This window comes from Oreochromis aureus, linkage group 12, assembly GCF_013358895.1.
Source record: "Oreochromis aureus strain Israel breed Guangdong linkage group 12, ZZ_aureus, whole genome shotgun sequence".
Lineage (NCBI taxonomy): Eukaryota > Metazoa > Chordata > Actinopteri > Cichliformes > Cichlidae > Oreochromis > Oreochromis aureus.
This window is the reverse complement of record NC_052953.1, coordinates 28,976,964-28,999,107: the sequence shown is the minus strand read 5'-3', so window position 1 is coordinate 28,999,107 and position 22,144 is coordinate 28,976,964. Positions and strand designations below refer to the sequence as shown.

General features: G+C 43.0%; 1 protein-coding gene across 5 annotated transcripts; it reads left to right on the top strand.

Annotated features, from left to right (window-relative positions):
* The first annotated feature begins 3,530 nt into the window (after positions 1–3,530).
* On the top strand, positions 3,531–21,650 carry msi1b (musashi RNA binding protein 1b). Of its 5 annotated transcripts, none has more exons than XR_005615009.1 (15): positions 3,531–3,871; positions 4,200–4,240; positions 4,755–4,836; positions 4,977–5,061; positions 9,778–9,819; positions 11,124–11,216; positions 14,255–14,303; positions 14,800–14,882; positions 14,968–15,085; positions 16,227–16,307; positions 17,178–17,274; positions 17,567–17,626; positions 18,029–18,183; positions 19,733–19,778; positions 19,884–21,650. XR_005615009.1 is itself a non-coding variant. In XM_039620332.1 (15 exons), the coding sequence occupies exons 1-14, from the start codon at positions 3,813–3,815 to the stop codon at positions 19,772–19,774; spliced, it is 1,047 nt and encodes a 348-aa protein (XP_039476266.1). In that variant the 5' UTR covers positions 3,531–3,812; the 3' UTR covers positions 19,775–19,778; positions 19,884–21,650. The 5 variants fall into 5 exon arrangements, 3 of the variants coding, with proteins under 3 accessions (XP_039476266.1, XP_031599541.1, XP_031599542.1); XR_005615008.1 differs by having other exon boundaries at positions 19,879–21,650; XM_039620332.1 differs by having other exon boundaries at positions 17,178–17,234.
* The last annotated feature ends 494 nt before the right edge of the window (positions 21,651–22,144 follow it).

Here is a 22,144-nt window from a genome sequence, read left to right as displayed (position 1 = left end):
AGTTTGAGTCATCAATTCACAGAATATTTTCCTTATTCAACAGGTCTGACAATAATAAGGGCTGGGTGTGGCTCGTGAAACTGAACTCGGTGGTTAATCACAGTAAATTTATGATTTACTTTTTCACACAGGACCAGGTAGGTTTGGATAACTTTTTTCCTGTAAGAAATGAAATCATCATTTCAAAACTGAATTTTCTATTTACTTCATCTAATATTAAAATTTGTTTTATGATCTGAAACATGTAAGTGCAACAAATATGCAAAAACCTAATAAGTCATAAAGGGTGGGCGAATGCTTTTTCACTACACTGTATTCCAAAATATGAATGTAAGAATTTTTTTTAACACATGCAGTCAGAGTGGAGATTGCCTACTACTAAAACACTAATCATGGCTCTGTTAATCAATTTAGAGTATTAAAAGGGCAATTTCTTTATTTCCATGGGGCTGTAATTGGCTACCTGATGAAAAATTGCACTAGTTGGATATAATCAGGGGTTATATGGGTAGGGAATATGAGTGTAAGCTATTCTTATTAATCGCTGACCAGTCCTATTAATAATAATACTTTAAAATAAGTAAATAACATTTTGCAATATTAAACTACATGCATACATTTTCCTTTTCTAGCCACGCTGTAATTTTAGCTGCTTTGATATTCTCCTCGAGGCAGCAAGCTTAATTGAGGTGCTTATCTGTATAGGCTCACCTCTTATTAAATGGTATTAAGTAAAAATAGACATGTAGATTATTTAGGCAGAATAACAGAAACAAAATGAAGTCTCCCTGTGAGTTTCTGGCTGATTCCTTCCCCTACCTTTTCATCCAGCCACACCACCTGCTCCATTTGACTGACAGAAGTGGTGCTTGAGCTGCAGAGTGGCTCTTGGAGGAACCGGGGCTACTTTCGATCTGAAACACGTGCACAACCATTTGCTGTGCTTTCAGGGACAAACAGCAAACTGCTTTACTGAAAAGGCACAATGGTTGGCAATGGGGCTTTAAGGTAAGCTTTCTTTTTTGTGTGTGGGTGTGTCAGAAGTGTTACCCCTATCAGCAGCAACCCGTATAGTGATAAACCCCACTATCTTTAAAAAGTCAGTGCAGATGGTGAATCAGCTGCCATAGATGCAGGGCGTGCGTAACTTAACACTTTCCTTAATGCACCAGAGTCTCCAATAAAACATGTTTTTCAACTTTTGTCTGGCATCCCAGTTGATTTATTGCAAGCTGCTACATTTTTATATAATCTACAACTACAATTAGTTTAGACCATGGGTGTGAAATAAGCCAGAATCATCCTCTAGAGGCTCAAAGGGTGAGATGTATACATTCATTTTAACTATCCGATGCCATTTTTGCCCCCAGAAATGCTCTCCTGTTCTTGATGTGCTGATGCGATGCATGCATTGCTACATTTAAGGGACTGACCACATGAAAATACAAGCAAAGGTATAATTTTCAAAAAGCGGGTTTAATTTGACCAAAATGTCCAAAAATACAAAACAATGAAAGTAAGTTATTAAAACAAAAAAAGTGGGACCTTGAAAAAGGTCAAAATAGAACGTTACTCAAAAACACTACTTAACAAAAAAGACTAACTCATCAAACTAATCTAACCAAATTAGAGAACTCAGCAGATACACTAAAGGAGTGAACCAGTAGCTTACTGTCTGTGAAGTATTAACGTTTAAAGGAACAGGAGTATTTTAGTTTCTAGATATTCATTTACACCTTTTTAAATCTACTTTAAGAGATTTGTAGGGCACTTAAAACAAGTACAAAGTGCAAGGATTAGTGATTTACCTGTTTTAAAGTACTTGCCATAATACTGATTATGATCATTTTTTAAATTATTTTTCTTATTCACATGGATATAGTACATGTGTAGCATGCATTTCATTCTTTACTAAAATTCATTTAAATGTTTAGCAAAAAGTTTTGGTTTTTTTAGTTTGTTGTCCAAAAAACCCTCAACTTATTAAGGAACATTGTACATGTATTCAAATTATTGTGCATTTAAACAGTTCTAATATATAATTAATATAATATAGAAAATATATTACTGTTATGTACATAACAAGATAAAATAACATGATATTTACAATCCTCATATTTCATTCCCCATTTGTTGTCAAAACAAACAAAGGCAGTAAGAAACAGTTTTAAATACCTCTACATAGCATTATTATTACTTTGACTTTATTATTCTATTGACCTTGAAGGAGAGGTCAGAAGTCAAATGTAACATGATATTTTAAATCTTTGTGCAGTACTTTCTATACGTTGACAGTACACACCACACTTGTAAGTTATGAGGCTTTTTGTCAGATTTTGACCAATAAATCTTTGAGTTGGCTTTAAACACTAAATTTGAATAAATTGTTAACATGACCCCACTCTAGACCCTACAATTTTTTATCAGAAATCATTCAAAACTTTTCAAGGTATCCTGTTTCAGACAGAATGATACGCATGCATGCAAATGCTAACCTCTTTGGTGGAGGTAATGAGAACTTCATGCTGTTACAGCAGATGGTTCAGTCCATGTGGGTGGCCTTTGCATTTCAACCATTTCCACCCTGAGCCTCCTCTTTGCTCAAACCAGCAAGGACTGTACTAGTTGACACATAACTCAAAAAGCTAGGGGAAAAAAAAAAAATCTGGCCCAAGACACGCTGGAGAGATTATAACTCTCGGCTGGCCTGGGAACTCCTTGGTGTTCCCCCAGACAAGCTGGAGGAGGTGGTGGGGAAGAGGGAGGTCTGGGCTTCTCTCCTTGGGCTGCTGTCCCCGCGACCCGGCCCCGGATAAGCGGAAGAAGATGGATGGGTGGAAAAAAATTAATAATTCATGCAACTTCTATAAATCAGCGTCAAAACAGTGTAAACCAAATATGTTCCATAATTTTGAATGCAGTGTAGTGTGATATGTGAAATGAACTCAATCAAAGAAACAAATTTTTCGCTGTGTAAATGTCTGCTAATTAACTTAATTATAGGACTGATGAGGGATACCGAAACCTTAAATGTGCTATCTGTGGTTGTAGATACAGGTATCACGCTACACAGTAGAGTAAATGTGTGCAAGGTTAAAAGAATTTGTAGTTCTTGACAAATAGTTTGACTCAAAGACTGCTTCCACTTACTTCTTGGCTCGCTTTGACTTAGCATGCTATCTATACCGTCTGATGTTGTTTTAGCAGGATAATGCAGTTGTTTCTGTCCTGAACACAGTTTGGATTTTATCATCACACTCTTGTCCTTTCATGCAAAAAAATAAAGGTAATGTCGATATCTCCCCTCCTCAAAAGCTGTAGACCACTGCACCATTTCTCTCCTCCCTGCATAAAAACTGAAATCAGCTGATTTTAGCGCAGGAAGAAAAGAGCATGCTTGTTTGATTTTTTTCTTTCAATCCGTCTGTTTTTGTTTGTTTTGTTTTGTTTTTTAAAGACCTAAACACTTTTCTCGGTAAAAACGGTACAGGTGTTACCAAGTCAATGCTTTTATTTTTAAAGGCATTCCCGGAAGCGGTGGTAGTGATGGCAGCAGCTTTGACTCCGTAGCCGCGTGTCTCGGTGGTGGGATGAGAGAGAGAGAGAGAGCGTGAGTGAGAGACAACAGCGAGGACTGACTGGAGGGGGGAGGAGGAGTCTGTCCCAGCCTGCATCTGGCCCGCTCCCCTCTCTGTCACCCCGGGCCAAACCCGCCCAGCTCCTCTCACTCACTCTCCGCCTGTTTTCCCGCACGGCTCGGCCCGGACACACACACACAGAGCACCCACTCACACACGGCGCGAGGACACGGAATGGAGACGGAAGGGAGCCAGAGCAGCCTGTCCACCGCGGACTCCCTGCATGACCCCTGGTAATGGAAGAAAACTTTGTTTTTTAAACTTTCTTTCGCAGCTCTGATCACACACACACACACACACCTCTGAAACAAACCTGCTATCCTGCGAGAGGACTCCCACGCACACGCACACCTCCACAGCTCTCGTGTAAAATCAGAGGTGATTCTCCCTGAACATCCACCTTTTTAAAAAAAAAAAAAAAAAAAAGCTCCACGGTTAAACTTTCCAAGTCTCAACTTTGTCATTTCTGAGTAGCCGCATTAATTTCACCGGAGGTTTTAAAAGAAACTCCTGCTATGACTGTGTAGCCTAAATAGAAATATTTTCTCTGTTTTTCCGCAGCAAAATGTTCATAGGTGGACTCAGCTGGCAAACAACACAAGGTAAATCTTTTTTTTTTTTTCCAACACTAGCTCTCCTGAAATGCCACCATGTCGTTAAAAATCCTGGCTTGGATCACAGGGAACCAAACGAAACGTATTGGAAAAGCTGTGTCTGTTACGGTGTCTGTTGGGATGAACTCGGCTTGTTTTTATTTGTTGTCTCCTTTTTTTTTTTAGTTTTTAAGTGGCAAACACGCTCAGAATGAATGCCCCCATTCACGTATACCATAGTGGATTTTTTTTAAGCTCATTAAAGGGGTGGTGGGGAGGTGTTAAATTCTTGAGATTGGAAATGATTTTTGCGATCTGAATTTTCCTTTGACACGTGAACACGTTTTATGTTTTGTCACTTTTAATCTAAAAATGCAGGAAGTTTGACGAAACAAATCTCAGCAGGCAAATCAACCCCCCCCCCCATCCCAACCCCTTTGGTTAACTTTTTGATATTATAGTACTTATTGCTTGTTGACCACTTGTTTCCTGTGTCTTCTATCCTCCCTTCTTTGACTCCCAGAGGGTCTGAAGGAGTACTTCTGCAAGTACGGCGAGGTGAAGGAGTGTATGGTGATGCGAGATCCAGTTACTAAGCGCTCGAGGTGAGGGAGCTGTTCCCGGAGCTTGGAAGTTTGTCTGATTTCTGCGATTTTCTTGCTCCTCGTAATGTGTCATATCAACATGTGTCAGTAATGCTTTCCCTCCCTCCCCCTCCCACCTCCCCCCACCCCGGTGCCCACAGAGGGTTCGGATTCGTCACCTTTGTCGATCAGGCTGGCGTGGATAAAGTTTTGGCTCAAACCAGGCACGAGTTGGACTCCAAAACAGTGAGTTCTCTGTATTTACTTCCCACCACCGGATAATCCCATTGCTCACTGTTTGATTAGTGGATTTTCCAATAATCCGCTACAGAGGTGTAACATTGCTCCATTTTTGGTGTGTTTACTATCGTTCCACCATGTTGGTGTCGCTCGAGTCTGCCCGCCGCCACACCTTACATGTGAACCTGTTCATCTCAAAGATATTACTGGAGACACATGGGAGGAAAAAAAAGTGCTCTTTCTCTCCTCTCTCTCGCTCTCTTCAGACAAACAGGCAAAATGTTACCCAGTGTCAATTTCCATAGAAACAAGGGGGGGCGACTGGACAGGGTTGAATTCACTGCCAATCTTTGATTTGGCCTCTAGGAAGAGGAAAGCAAGACTTTCTTTTCTGCTGTTGGTTTTTTTCCCCCCCTTCTTCTCCTCCTGCCCCTAAGGGGTCGAATTGACCCCGAAAAAAACTTTCTCAATGGAACGAGAAAATGCAACCTGAAACCATCAAGGTGTGAATGCGGCAACAATCAGACTCCCGTGAGCTTCCTGTTGATCTCGGAAAAACTGTGAATGTAGCCTTGAGAAAGTCGCACATTCAGGCCTTTTTCACCTGCGTGAATTCTAACTTCAAATGTATTAATCGCCTGTGTTGCAGAGTGAGTGTGTGTGTCTGTGTGTGTGTGTGTGCGTGTGTGTCTTTGTCAGTAATGAATGTGGGCCGGCCTGGGAACAATGTGGCCCGTTGGTCGCCATAGGGACCGCTGCCCCCGCCTCTCTCCTCAGTGGGAGTGGTAATGGCTGCGGGTTACTGACTGTATTGAAATGAGGGAAGCCTATTTCTTCTTTCCCCTCTTTTGTGCTCTGCACGATTCACCTTCTCTGGGAGATAAGTGGAGGTGGTGTAGAAGGAAATGGAGGAGGAGAAGATGAAGAAGGGAAAAAAATGGTTGATCACTGTAGAAAGTTACAGAAATAAGAAATTTCTGTTATTATGACTTCAAAATTGACAGTTTTGGAGATGTGTGTTGGGGTGTTTGATACAGAAGTTAAGCCGAATTCAGCTCTTCGTAGTTTGTTGGTTTCCCAAGTGCCCGACTGCTATAGTGTCACTTGCAGGCACAACAGCTATGACAAGTAGCGCCATCATGGTTGGACGCCACTAACTCACCATGGGGTTTGTTTCCATAGTGACCCCCCCCCCCCTTTCTTCACAGTTGAAGAATGGCTCTGTCACAAAAGAAAGAAGATAACAATGCACATCATTTACAATCATTTCTTGGATACCAGAAATCAAGACTGCGCAAACAGTTGCAGGTGTAGAGAGAAGAGGTCATGACACCGACGGTTTATCCTCCAGATAAGCAACTTATTAAGTTAATTCATCGCTGGCTCCACCGATAATGATTCCTTGTCTTTAATTTGACACCCCCCCCACCCCACCCCAGCTCGTGCATCAGTGCGGCCTCACGAGCCATGGAGGGGCCCCTTGTGGCTGGCACTTGGGGAGTGTCTGTGGTGTTTTGGTAGGGGTGCTGTGGCAGCGTGTGTGTGTGTGTGTGTGTGTGTTTGGTGTGGAAAGGGCTCAGTGATCAGCCACAGGGGTTGGATGGTGAGTAGAGTAGCCCTTTTAGACCGCTGCTCTCCCTGCCCCCCTCTCTCCTCTCTCATGCAGACAGGTTATCCTGTTAGAGAGGGGAGAGAGAGAAAAGTTCTCCAGTGGCAACAGAAAGAATGTGCCATGCTGTGACCGACTGAACCGCTCCAGCACTGGAATTAACACAGCTTTGCACGGCCGCGAGGCTGAGGAGCGAATACAGTGCTGCAGAGGAATTTATTGGTACTTATTGTGTTTGAAGGACAGATGCTGTCCGGTTTTGACCAGTGTGCTGCAGCAGGCCTTACTGTGATTTATGCAACTGCTGCTCTGCTAGCTGCCCCTCTGGGTGTCCTCCCGGCTTCCCACTGTCTGTAAAGTTAGTGACGGCCGAAGCAAACGGCACCTTTTGTGGGACAAAGTGTCCATTCAGCTGCAGCTCCAAGGTGCAACTGTGGAGAGTTTTACAACAAAGTCACACAGCCTTTTAGTTAGAGTTGCATTAGGGGTTATCCGCCCCCCCCTTAACCATTTCCATACTGAGATGAGTGGAAAGACTGAGGTGGTGGTGGGGGCAGGATAACCCTGTCTGTGATTACTGTGGCTCTCCTGACTAATAGGATTGGAGTCAACAAGCTTGAGTTGTTCCTCTGAGATGTTGAGTGCGGCCCAATCGGCGCGTTGCTTTAACTGTGTTCCCAGCTCAGGCTGTGACAGGCAGCGCACTCGGCCAACTGTTGCATAGCTGGGATGTAGCCGGTCAAAGGGGATTACCCTGATTTCATAAACCTCTCTTGGAATTACGTTCAGCTTCTTCCCTGTTACCTTGAGTCCGGTGAGGTTAGACTCCTCTCTAAACTACATCTCTGAGGCCTCACATGTATTCATGATATTTCTGTCCCGTATGTTTATGTTTGGGTTTTTTTTTTTTTAAATATAAAAATCTCATGAGTGAAAGTTTTAAAAATTAAAGCCATCCCCCACCCAAAAAAATCCAACAAAACTAATTTGTTTAGAGACGTTAATCATTGAGAACAAGATGCGCCAGCCTCATAAAAGTCCAGTCAGTATATATCTGTATTGGGAATTTCCCAGTAAAGTTCACTTCTTGCATGTAAGGTCAGTTTTTAAGTAAGTAGAAAGAAACGCTCAGCAGCTGAAAGCGAAGCTGGTCTTCTATGTCACACTCTGAACACCTGAGGTAACGTGACGAGTCCGATAAACACGGCCACTTCATGTGCTTAATGTTCACAATTTCCTCACCACGGATGTGCCGTGTGCTGCCATGTGTTTGATTTTGTGTGTGTGTGTGTGTGTCTTGTTTGTTTGAATGTACACAGGAGTTTTGGACATCGGGAGGGTTGGTGACCGGAGGTGACTATCAGAGTAGTCTAGCCACCATAGAAACTAAACAGTAGACTCTGCATCTGATCCTCCAGTGTTAGCCTATAGTCTTCTCACTCTGCTCTCTAGAACGAAAGTGAAATAAATAAATAAGAGACAGAAACTTGCGTTGGTGATGTCGACTCTCATTAGAAAACTCTGGTAAATGCACACGGTTTACCATAGAGGCTCTAGCTCTCTACTGTAGTTCAATTCTACCCTCTCATGGTTACGGACTAATCTTAGCGCTGTACTGTCTCACCATCTGTTAGTGTAACAGCAGTACAGTGTGGCGTAGTCTAGTTGTTCTCTAGCTCTATTAGATCGTATAGACTAATATAGAGGTCTCAAATTCCAATTTTACAGCCTGTCTATGATTGCATCTTCATGGTGTGGTTTGGCTCTCTCTCCAATCTTAACCTTGGTGACATTCAGGGGGGTTAGTCCATATCAATTTGGTTTTTTTTTGTTGTTGTTGTTTTTTTGGAGTTGTATTAATCTGAAAAGAGTTACTCAGCTAAAAAAAAAAGTCTTGTCTTGTCGTACTTCTATTTTTCTGGAAGTAAAGATGAGGGACTGCAGGGGAGACCAGCCAGATCACCTAAAAGCACACAGGTCGAATGGTTTCTATTGTTGTCATCGCTTGCGTCACAAGGAGGCGAAAAACAAACAAACAAGCAAACGAACTTGGTGTGTCCGCTGTCAGCGCGATGTGATTGACAGCTCTTTGTCTTCCTCTCCTTCCTCGTTTTCTCCTGCTGTCTTTCTGACACACTTGACCTCCGTCTCCGGCTCTCCTTCCTCGCTGAGGTGAGGTGTGTTTGTGATTGTGGTGTCCGTGTGAGATTCCAGGAGATCACATGTCACATGGTGGTGACGAGAGAGGCCCGGGGTTCGCCGGACATTCCCAGGCATTCCACCTGCACACACACACACACACACACACACACACACACACACACACACACACACACACACACACACACACACACACACACACACACACACACATGCATGCACGGAGATTTACACGATGGATCAAGCCAGAGATGCATGTGCCTGCACCACACAGGCAAATCCATGCAAAATAAAAAAACACAAACTAGTAGCACACCCTCACACATGCTGCACACGCACTGACAATGTGTGGCTTAAGCAGAAGAATGTAGAGCATGCGCTCACTTCGATTCAGTCGGCCTTTTCAGGCATAGTTTTTTTCCGTTTTGTCTTGGTTGATGGAAAATGATCAACAATTTGTAAGTACTTTATTAAGAGATGCTCGCTGGAGTCTGGTACAGATTATTATACACTTGATGGTGCTGGAGGTGTGGCCAAATAGCTGATCAGTAAAAAATAAGAAGCAATTACTACATCAGTGTTGATACACGTAAACACACACACTGACATCACACACCTGGAAGACTCGACACTTGAGTGGCCAAAGTCTGCATTCGGATTTCTGATTTAAAGAGAAATCTGTAGATTTTTCGTTGTGGTGTCGTCACGTTTTCTAGTACAGCGAGGCCCAAGTTTGATGTGAAAAACAGGTTTCTTAGACATCAGTGATGTGTGGTATTAGTGAACACGTGTGCTAGGCATGACAGGATAACCTGGATGTGTTCTACCTTCTCTGCTGACTTGCTAAAGAATGAAAGATGAGGGTCTGATATCAGAATACACCAGGGGAAGGCGGCGGGTTATAGCAGTGCATCACTAACCAGGTCCTCTTTTCTCTATATCCTTTCTTTTAGATCGATCCAAAGGTCGCATTTCCTCGCAGAGCCCAGCCCAAGGTGAGTCGAGCGGCCTCCTCGTGCTTGTAGCGGTTTAGCGTGCGTCGAGTGTTTTCTGTCACGTGTCTGGGACAGTGCCTCATAATGCTGATGTGAGCACAGGTTAACAAAACCCTCAAAACTTTTTAGACCCTCGCCCGAATGTCGGTGTTACATTTCAAAGCAATGATATAATAATGATCAAAACAAATGTATTCCTTTTGTATGATGTACAATTTGTAGCTGTGCTTTGACAAATAGCTGGAATTTCAGTTTTACTGATCTTTTTCTTTTTAAAAATTGCATTTACTGTTGTACTCCAAAGTCCAACCCTGACTTAAGTTGGTGTCCAGCGCTGTTCAAATGATTAGTCTAATTAATCAGTTAGTTGAAGTATATAAAATGAGTCGGCAATTCTGGCAATCAGTTAGTTTTTTTAGGTCTTTAAAAAAACAAAGGACCCAAAATTTGATGAGTCCAATCTCTCTGCTCTGAATGTTTGATGGCTCAGTTTAGTAAAAAAATGCGGTTTTCCTTTTGGACTGCTGGAACAGATTAAAAACAGCAATAACACTGCCCATATTTGTATGTTAGTGAGTCATTTGTAGTGTTATAGTTACAGAAATTGAACAAACCTGTTTATTCTTTTGGTTTTCTCTCACTGACTGCTAAGAATAAATTATATATATTCACTAATGGAAAGCCAGCAATACGTCATACAGCATCACTCACTCACTCACTTCGCTCACTGGCATCAGACAAACTGCAAAAAACTGCGAGGAAGTGAAACGAAAAAGCCCAAATAAATAATAACAGGTGTCTGATGCTTCCTGTGCACACGATTGGAGGAACGCAGGAAGTCCTGCTTTTTATTAAAAGATTTTGTGAATTGCTGGTCAGCGAATAACACGCGAGAAGCTGAATCCTTAGCATGCGAATCTTTGAAAAATCAGGGCTTTTTATTGCTTTGTTCTTTTAAATCTTCACAGCTTGAGGACATCAAACTTAGAGGAGCAAAGTCATTCACAGCCTTTAAAACAGAGTGTTGCATTCTTGTTTAGTGTTATTACGGCTAGTCAGTGAGACACTTTCACATGTGGCATGCGCTCTTGTAAAGCCTGGCAGCAGTTTGTATTGTGTACTTAAACGGCCTAAAGAAAACGTATGGATGATAATTCTGCCATTACACTTCATGACTTCATATGATCAGCTTTAGTGACACAGCTATATAATCAAATGTACCTCACACTGAACTCCATGTGCATGCATTTCTAATGAAACTGGCTCATGAGTGCCGCCCTTTCTTCCCTCCTTCTTTTGTCCAGTTGGTCACTCGAACCAAGAAAATCTTTGTGGGAGGCCTGTCGGTGAACACGACTATCGAGGACGTCAAGCAGTACTTCGACCAGTTTGGGAAGGTGAGTTGTGGGTCCACGCAGTTCGGACTCAAACCAGCCAGTCCTTGCATAAGTTTGCCGGTGCAGAAACAAATCAGCAGCTCAGAAAACCCGTAGTACCACATCCCACAAGCTCGGCAGGTTCAGATTCACAGCAGATTCTCAGAGAAAAACTTCACTTTGAATCAAGCGACTTGACTGGGAGTGAAGGAGTTACTGCGAGGAGGGGGAGCGGGGGGGCGAGAAAAAAAGACTCAACGAGGACAGAAAAAAATAACGAAGCTAGGAGGGTCTGGGAGCAGCAGGCGAAGTTTAGGGGGACTGGAAGATGGAGCGAGGGGTGGGGGGGGGGGGAGTGGAGGAGGAGGTTGTGTGAGGAAGGGGGAGAAAAGTTTTGTGGTGAGTGTGTGGTGATGGAGAGGAAGGAGGAGGGATTATCAGAATCTGAATTAATCTGATGTAACAGCTGCTCCTACCCACAACCCCCTCCTGGCCTGTTACCGTGGTGACCCGGCTTGTCCATTGTCCCCAAGTAATTCTGCGGGTAAGGGGGTTTTGTTCTGCGGGAGGAGGGATGAGGCGGCGTTAGCATAAGTGTGTTGGTTGTGGAGGGTGTGGGGGGGTCCAACTCACGAGTTTGGGAACAATAAATAGAAGTTGAGTCGTTGTAAAAAAGCTTGTAAACTTGGCGTTCTTCCTTAAGTTTCGTACGTCTGTGTTTTTAAGAATTATGTTTGAAAACTTTGAAAGTTTTTTTTTTTAAGATGTTTTGTGTTTTACAAGATTCTGAAAGGCGTGGAGGCTGAAAAATAGACCGTGGGCTGACAAAGGCATCGTCAAGGGAGGGAGGGCCTTACTGAGGGAGGTTTGCAGAGGGGTAAGAGAGGGAACTGGGTCAAAGTGGGGTATGTGTGTGCACTGTTGGGGGGGGGGACCATTATACTGCTGTATAAAGCTGGGCAAATATTTTGCTAGTTTGTTCTGAAGTTATCTGCATACTGGTTGTTTCTGGATTAATTACAATCCAGTGTGTCTTCTGATGTGAAACTGACAGCATGTAATACGTGTGGTTTACGTTCACACACTCAGTTCTTTCAGTTTTTCGGGGATCTTGTGCAAAGTTATCATTCAGACTTTTTTTTTCCCAGCAGATTTCAATCTGCACCTCAAGCCCTTTAAAATGTTTTAAAGGCAAAGGTGCAAAGACTCGGTCTGAGGTGCAGCGTTTCTGACCGCGCGCCGCTTCATTTCCAGCGCCGAAAGGTTTGGCCTCGAGTTCCTCTGTTGCTCCCTCCTCAATCATAGCGTCTAGATGAATTTTTGCCGAGAGATATATCCAGGGATGGACGGTGAAATGTAGGCTTCAGCCATCCATGGAAGTTCCTGATTAGACTGCCTCACTGGACCTTTTGTGTCCCGTCCTGGTGAGGACAAAGGAGTGCGGAGAGGGATGGGCAGGGGATAACAGGGAAGATGAGAGGTGGTGGGGGGGGGGGAGGATGAGAGGGAATATTGTTTGGCAGTACTCTATGAAAATGCTCAGTGTTTGAAATATTGTGCAGTTAATTCTGTTTCCGCCATTAAATATTGTTTTGATCTTTTTTATAGCATCCCAAAGGCCGACGTGTGCGGTTTGAGCCCACGTCGGTTTTCTGTTTGCTTTAGTCTGATCATCGATCACTTGCTCCAGTCTGCACTCCGACCCTTTCCTCTGCTTGACTTTGTAGTAACTTTGGGCTGTTTCTCCCACTGGTGTCCAGAATAAAGGCTGCTTTTTTGTGTGTAGAGATGGAGACTTGTAGGCAGTGAGTAAATGTCAGGCTGGAAGTAAGCAGTGACTTGAGAGGCACACTGACACTCCTCACTCACCTTTGACCTTTCTGTAGGCAAATTGCCCTTGTGGGTTCTCACACACATGCACGCACATACACAGACACTGGGCAAGGACTGACACTCCAATGTCACTATGACAAATTACTTGGTGGACTGTCTCCAGTAAACTTATTATAGACCGAGAGCACGGATTTACTTACCAAATGTTTTTGTGGAGCTCTGAAGTATAAACATGTCAAAAGAGACTGAGAGCGAGAGAAATAAAAGCAGAGACTGAGCTAAAGAGTAGGTCAACTTTGACAAAAGAAGCTGTGTGTGTGTGTGTGTGTGTGTGTGTGTGTGTGTGTGTGTGTGTGTGTGTGTGTGTGTGTGTGTGTGTGTGTGTGTGTGTGTGTGGAACAGACACCTGTGTCTTTGCTCTATAAAGGGAGGCCGGGCCAGAGGGAGAGGTCAAAGGGAGAAGAGGAGGAGGAATTATGGCTGACTGTGCCAACAAACAAAGCCTCCAGGCCTCTTTGTTCTCCCTCTCCCTCTCCCTTTGTCTCCTCTTTTTCCTCCCTTTCCACTTTGACCCACTCTTTTTTCCTTTTTTCCCCCCTTTCTCCCTCTTACAGGACTCTCTGTGCTCTCTTTCACCACATCTCCACCTGTCGCTATTCCTCTCACTATCAGCTCTCCCCTCTCATCGAGTCGCCACCTGCCCGATGGATTCACCTTTCTGCTTATGACTCGCTACTTTTCCGTGTGTGTGTGTCAGTGTTTCTCTCTTTGCGGTCCTCTTTGTGTCATTGGCACTCTCCCACCATTCATAAAGCATATTTGATGTTGGGCTTGAACTTTCCTTTCTTTTTCTTTTCCCCCTTTTTTTTCTTATAAGGGGGTCGGAGGGTGGGTGGGTGGATTATTAGCTCTCTGTGTAAGAAGGAGCTAGTGCAGTTTCCAACTTTTTGTATGGCCCGTTACGTACGTGAGCTTGTTGTGGAGTTTTTCAACATATCTTCCTGTTTTTGTCCCCTCGGCCTCCTCTTTGTAACCTGTCGCTCGTCTGCAGCCCTCCCTCTGCCTCCCCCCTCCACTCCTCCCGCTTTCTGTCCATCTGTTGCTGAGCCTCCCTGCAGAACTTGAGAAGGGCTGAGGTCAGGCAATATGCCGCGTGGTGAGAGAGAGAAAGAGAGAGCGAGAGAGCGAGCTCTGAGTAAAAAACTGTGTTGTTTGTCGCCCCTCAGGTCGACGATGCCATGCTCATGTTCGACAAGACCACCAACAGACACAGAGGTGAGATGGACTGACCCCGCCTTTCCTCTCCAACTCTTCCTCCTTTTTTTTTTTCCCTCTCCTCTTCCCCCACCCATTTCTGGTTGTCTATTGATCCCTCTCCAACCCCTCCACACCCCCCATCGTCCTCCTTCCTGTGGGCTGAGCTGCAAGGAGACGAACGGGGCTAGTCTAATTAGCCAGTCCGTTAATCGGGATCAGGATAAAGCCTCCTTAAGCACCTCCTCCCCACCCTGGGATTGATCGATTATGACAGCCTACCAGCTTTGCCTGGGCCTTCTGGCCAGGAAGGGAGGGAAGGAAGGATGAGTGCAGAAAAAGGAGCATTGAAAGAAGGAGGGGGGCAATGTGTTAAGCGGCTATTACAGCACTAATTACTCCAGACTATTAGCTGTACTACTGTACAGAAAGGCCTATTGTCTAGTTCCAGCATGTTGTGTGAATTATTATGATCTATTGTTTTTTTTAACTCACAAACGTGCCTTCTGCTCGTCAGGATTCGGCTTTGTAACATTTGAGAATGAAGACGTGGTGGAGAAAGTGTGCGAGATCCACTTCCACGAGATCAACAACAAAATGGTACGAGGGCCACATTTGCCACTCTTGCATCAGCACGACACATAGAAACTAAGGTGTGATTATTCTCCTCTCTTCTGGAAAACAGGTGGAGTGCAAGAAAGCGCAGCCCAAGGAGGTGATGTCCCCCACCGGCTCGGCCAGGGGGCGCTCTCGGGTGATGCCGTATGGGATGGACGCCTTCATGCTGGGCATCGGTATGCTGGGTAAGTTGGTATCGATCAGGACAGGAAGGATGTGGCGGCACACATGAACCCAACGGTAACTGCTCCAGCATTAAAGGCCCAGCTTCCTCAAAGGTCACGCGGCGCCTCGCGGGGAGAAGGCTGACCACTGCAGCCGGCTGCTCGCCTCGGCTTATAATTCTCCCCCAAGCTGCTCATTAAAGCTGTGACCTGTTGGGCACTTTAATACATGTGTTAACTTTACATATTAAAGCTTGAATACCACACTTCTGTACAGTTTAGAAACTCACGAGGGATACAGTAAAGGAGAGCAGTAACGTGGCTGAAATACACTTACATTTATGCCACCAAATAGCACCTTTTAATCACTGTTTCCTCCGATTTGTAGCACCTGTAGTCACGTTTTTGTGGACTGGAACTAAAGCCAACATCCCTGTAACTTCACCAGCTGGGGAGGATCCTCACACAGCTAAAGACAATATTTCCAGTGGTTTTTCCAGTCGATCCTTGGGTTGTAAAATGAGTGAAATGGCCCTTTTTTTTCTTTTTCTTTTTTTTAAAAAAGGTCTCAAACCTCCATTACTGTGAACATTATCCTGTACAATACACCCTTTACCCTTGTACTGACAACCATGCTGGTGCTACCACCTGCTGTTCAATCTGAGAACTACTTTCTTCAGTTTCAGTTCTTTAATTATCCAGTGCATAGAAAGGATTTAGTGGCAAATTCTTTCTTTGAGGTGGGGGTTAAAAAAAAAAGTTTACTTTTGTTATCCTGTTGCGCTAATGCTGGATAACATTATTGTTATTCCCCTGAATGTTCTCCTGAGGTGGGTTCTTCAGGTGTCAGGTTGCATTACAAAGAAATTCCCTGAGTAATGAGCACCGCTGAGAGTGTAAGTGAAGACAATGACAGAAATCCGCCCAGTCCCGTCCTTGCGAGGAAATCCAGATCACAGGTGTAGGATATCACACACCTGCATGTCACAGATTGTACAAAGCTTCACTGTTAGGGGGCAGCAAAACAACACACACGCATACATTCCTGTTTATCTATTTCGTGTTCAGTATTTCACCACATTTCACCACACAATTGTCCTCACTCGGGATACATCCCATGTACACCTAAGTTCGCATATTAACGCCAGTTTTCTTCCCACAGGTTATCCAGGCTTTCAGACTGCCACCTACACCAGTCGGAGCTATGCTGGCATCACTCCTGGATACACCTACCAGTTTCCTGGTAATCGCAATACACTTTATGCTCCTTATACCCTCAGGACTTTTTTTTTTTTTTTTTTGTAAATCCTATTTCTGGGAATAAAGATACAGCCATCTTTAGTCGATTTTCATCCTTTGGAAGTGCCTGGTGCCCACTAAACGGCTCTTTTTAAGACTGTGGCTCAGGGTCATGTTTAATAAAACAAATAATGGACACATCAGGTAAATAATCCAAACTGATTTGCACAGTTTGCTCCCAGCAGCCTTCTGCTGGGGGGAATTTCACACAAAGGTCCCAGTTTGTGTGAAATCGCACGTTCCATAGGAGGTATTGAATAATGAGGTGGAGTGTTGTGTCAGTGAGTCAACTGAATGAAGTCAGTAGCTGGAGTAGTGTCATGTTGAACAGCCAGTAGACACACTGTCACAAATACAAACATGTTTCCATGGAAGCATATAAAACACAGTGAGTTTAAATGGCTGCTTGTAAATATCAAGGAGTGGAATTGCATCTGCTTTGCTTGAGTGTGTGCGCGTGCATGCTAGCATGACATTGAACTTTAGTGATGCGGAAACGATTCCAGTAAAAGAAAATGCGACGCTTTCTTCTGAATGATTTGAAATGATCCGCCTGGACGACCAAACTGTAACTCTTGCTCTATTGTTTTGCTGTCTCAGCAGGATTACTGTGTATCATTTAACTCCACTTCTTAGACTGTAAAACATCTTTCCGTCCTTTAATTCCTGTTTGCATTTACCTGCCCTGTGCGTGTACTTCCTCTCACCTGTGATTTGCCCCTCCCCTTGGCTTCGTGTGTGCGTGTATATGTGTGTGTTGTCCTTGCTGGCAGTGGTGGTGTGTCTCAACAGCACTCTGATGTTTCTGTTTTAGAGTTCCACTTAGAGAGGACTCCCCTTCTGACTTCACCCCACCCCCCTGAGCTCACAGGTCAGTCAGTCCCTCCTCTGGACTTTACAAGCAGCACGTTGTCAGTCTGCTACACGCCCACAATAGCACCAACACATGATCACTCTTTGGTTTGCATGTTTGTGTTTGTCGGTCCTCCTTGGTTTCTAGCTGTAGGCTGATTGCTGACAGTAGTGGGGGAAGGAGTAGGTGTTTGGTTTAAAGGGCTCTTCTGGTGACCTCAATGGACCCTGCTTTAAGTTAAATGATCCTAGAATCTGCAGTTCTTTATTGAAAGTTGTTAGCTTCCTTTTACATCTAACATTTGCTCTATCATATGTTTTAACTTAATCTTTTCTTCTCTGCCTTGTTAGCCATTCCTCTCACAGCATATGGACCAATGGCGGCGGCGGCAGCAGCGGCAGTAGTCAGAGGTACCAAATGACAGTAAACACAACATCCATCATCTGGTCAAAATACTATTCTCACCCTCCTCAGCTGCACTTATCGTCAATTTAAAAAATATCAGCAATCAAATTATTATCAAGTTTTAGTCAAAACTGCAAGTGTCAGTGTGGGCATAAGTGGTGAATCACCTGATTGTTAATGCTAATCAATGAACCGTGCTGCTAGTGTGTCTAAAAATGAGATTTTTCTCATTCAGTGTGAGACAGAGAAATTACTTTCTCTCCCTGTAGGTTAGAAGATTTACATTTTAATCTGTGTTAAGTCCTCTTCATTAATCTAACCTCTGCTCGCTTAACCTTGGCACTAAAATGATAGTTTAGACAGGTTGATGTCTCCGTTATTGTGACGTCATTATTTTTTACTTTCAGGCTCCACCCCGTCTCGTTCTGCTGGATTTTTAGGTACAAGCAGCCCAGGTCCGATGGCAGACCTTTATGGAACAGCCAGTCAGGAATCGGCCGTCAGCAGTTACCTCAGCGCTGCCAGCCCTGCACCAAGCACTGGATTCAGCCATAGTCTGGGGGTAAGTTACTGTTGCCATTAATTATGTGTTCCAGTTTTTGATTTGAGTCGTGTCTGACCCTTAGTATCACTAAAGCTGTAACAAGTGTGTTGGTCCTAATTTAAAAAAAACTGACATACAAGCTAATTTCCCGGTGAAGGCAGGCAGCATCTGCAACGCTTACTTAACACTGGTACATCACTGCATTATCCTACTGTTTGTCTTCTAATATTTTAATTATCATATTAATTTAGGCTGAGATATTATGTAAAACGTCAATATCACACTCTTGTCTGTCCATTAAATACAGAGACTGTATATAGAAGATGGGCATAGCATCCGTCTCTAAAAACCGGTTCATCTGACTTGATTTATCTGCAGGCCAGTATTGTTGGCCAATATTAGCTATTTGCTAATTTATCTGCATCTGCATTTATAATGGCTGATAAATGAGTTGTGTGGTTGCATAGTCTGGCCACCAGAGAGAAATGCAAATTCCCTTTATGTAATACGCTTTTGGGACCCCACAAATACAACAACCAGCTGATCCAAGAAGAGTCGGTCAGGGTGCATAACAAATGCTAAGTTAATCTGTTTGGGTTTTGTGTATCCAAAAAATGGTATCTACATCCTGATATAAGTGACGCAGTGGTTAGCAGTTAGCACTGTTGCCACACAGCAAGAAGTCCACCACAAAAATAACATCTTGATAACGGTCTTAAAAATCCAATATTGGCCCTGCTCTACTGAATGTGCAAGTGCCTTAAATCCACATTCCCAGTAAAAGCAAGCAGGGCATGACTCCTGTGTCACTTTATTCTACATTTTGCTTTTCCTGTAAGTTAATTTAGTGAATTATGATCAGGGTTGGAAACGAGTGTAAAGCAGGCTCCACTCCTTAACTAATGATTTATGATTGACAACCTTTTACCCAAATCTAAGACTGTCATGGCTAAAAGGTTCATCTTGAGGCTTAAAAGTGGTACTTGGTACTAAGTGTCACTTTTTGAGTGACATCATGGATGCTGCTTCCGTCTTTTGTATACAGTCTATACGGCTGTATATATCACCATGCTAGCTTAGCTTGAGACTGGAACCTCTAAACAGCATTAAAAATGTTATTCTTTTTATACAGAAGGGTTTTTTAAACCGTTTTCATTGAAGCAATCAAAAATAGTTTAGACATGCTGGTTAGCAATGGTGGTTTCTGGTTTAGCCTTTGTGCTAAGCTAACTGTGGGAATTGCTTCCTGTTGAATGGACAGATGCAGGAGTGGTATTGATCTTATGTGCCACTACAAGAATGCGAATAAGTGCTTTTCTTAAAATGTTGAGTGATTAAATGAACATGTTTAGTGAATATCACAAAAATAAACATTAGAAGCAGATTCAGCAACACTACAGTTTGGTGTTTTAAAAAAAATAAATCTGGCCCTCATTTAACAGCTTATTTTGGTGTGTGTAGATTTCCAACTCCAGTTATTATCACCTTTAGCCAAGACGGCAAAAGTAGTCAGCGTAGCTCTTGGGCTATATGAAATCATACTGACCTTGCATGCTTGCTCCCACAGGGCCCTTTGATTGCCACGGCCTTCACTAACGGCTATCACTGAGAGTGTGAGTCAGTCCTCCTGCTAGCTGTCATCCTTTAAGTGTAACACATACGAGTGCTTCATGCTGCCTAACCTGTGAGTAATCCTGCCGGTTTGTGTGTCAGTGCAGAGCTGTAGACTGAGAGCTGGAAGGAGTTGAAGCTGCTTTGGAGCTGATCTGGCCTGTCTCTGTCCAGTCCACGTCTCCGGCTGGGGTGGCCTAACCTGTAGCCAACCCGCCCTGGTGTCAGCTACATCCAGTTGACCCTACTGACACCACACTAAACTCCACCACAATTTTATTTTATTTTTTTTTTTGGGGGGGGGGGGGGACTTAAAAGAAAAAAAAACCTTCTCAAAAGGAGCAAAAACGTTTATCACTACATGTAATAGCAACACATTCAGATGCTGTATTTCTTTGTTTTTTTCCTCTGATATGTTTTTGTGATGGCTGTGTTATTTCATGATCTGTTTTGGCTGTGATTCATTGGTTTCTTTGACCTCTTTAATCTGATCTCTCTGAGATGGGAGGAGTTTAATCTCCAGGTGATGGCTGTTTGAAGGTCAGGAGATGTAAAATGTACTGGAAAGCTGTATATTTGTCACTAGTTCATACTGAATTTTAACATTGGGGATTAATACTTTTTCTCAAATGTGTCACAAAGTGTATATCTTGGTAGGTTTTTTTTTTTTTTTTTAACAATGACTCGTTACTAATAATGGTCAGACGACAAAGGTCATTAGTCACTGTTACGTAATAGCCTTCATGAGGTGTACAATTTTGTAAAATTTTGTAAATACGGCTGGTTAGCAGGTGAGAGGGTTCTGCAAAATTTGCGTCAGGGAGGCGGGGGCGTTTTGGAGAAATGGTACGATCTCTTTTATCAATCTTGACTGATAGTTTCACATGAAGGTCGAGAACATTTCAGTTTGTCTGTCTGTTACTGTATTTCTCTCCAGGCGTTTATAAATGATGCGTCACGTGAGTCTTACGACATTGAGGAGCTGCCTCAGAGTTTTACTTTGAGTTGAGCGGGCGAGGGGCTGCGTACTGAGCGACACTTGCTACTGTTTGGAGACGAAGGGTGTGGAAGCGCTCCTGTCGGGAGAGGAAAAACACGACTTCTTACTTTATCATATTGTTGTTTTAACTGTGATTTTTAAATACGTGATGATTGTGAAGGCAAATGAAGGACTGTTACAATGGAGCAGTCGTGCACAGTTTGCGTTCTGACTGATTTCCTCTGCAAGATGAGTTGATGTTTGCGTGTCATTTGGTCTTATTCACATTGGTTTCCAATGTGCCACGTTTTGTTTTGTTTTGTTTTGTTTTGTTTTGTTTTTTTTGGGGGGGGGGGTACCTCTGCTGCAAATGTGAAATTTTAATCTGACCCTTTTTTTAATTATTATTATTATTATTACATTAACATTGATATAAAAGTGTGGGTGGTTGAACCTTTTAGAAAGGTGGGGTCTTATTAACTCTTGTTTACCTGTCATACCCACCCCACAGCCATCCATCGCTGCATATCCACTGGAGGTCACAGACTGTAGCAATGTGACTGCTTTTTTTGTTTGTGTTTTTTTTTGTTTGTTTGTTTTTTAGACCAAAACACTTATTTTCAGAGCTACTAGGATTTTGCACTGGCCGGTCACGATAAAATAAAAAAGCACTCCCCATCTACAAAATACCAGGTTTTTAAACATTTTGATACACTCGCTCTGTCTGCTGCGGGCTACCACGATATTTCAAACTCTGATGCTGATTTCACTGCATTATAACAATCTTGTCAACACTGTAACATTTTCTGATTTTCATTTTTCTCATGTTTATTCCTTTGGAGGAAAGCAAAACTTTTTAACTTTTATTCCTAATAAATTATTTTAAAACATTCCACTTTTTTGAGTCCTGTTTGAGTTTTTCTTGATTTCCTACACGGACTTGTTTTTTGTTTTTTTTTTTAATTTAAAACTACTATTACAAACTATAAGTTTGTTTACTATTATATGCTCTAAAGGAGAACCAGCTTTACTCCACATTGCTTTAAATTTGCACAAAATTCATTTGTAGAATGCACTACATAAAAACAGCACTGTGCAAAAGTCTTGAGCCACCCAACATTTCTTTATATGTTATTGGAATATAAGAAATAGATTCATTGATGTATTGAAATGTGCAAAAACAAAAGTACATAAATGGAGTTTGTAGGATCCCAATAAGCTTGAAAACGAATATTTGGTATGACTACCTTTATTCTTCAACACAGTCTAAACTATCTGAGGCAGATGTCTTCTAATTTCTTGAAGTAGTCTTCAGGAATAGTTGTCCAGGCTTCTTGGAGGACATTCAAAGCTCTTCTGCCTTTTGTTCTGTTCTCTGTCAAGATAATC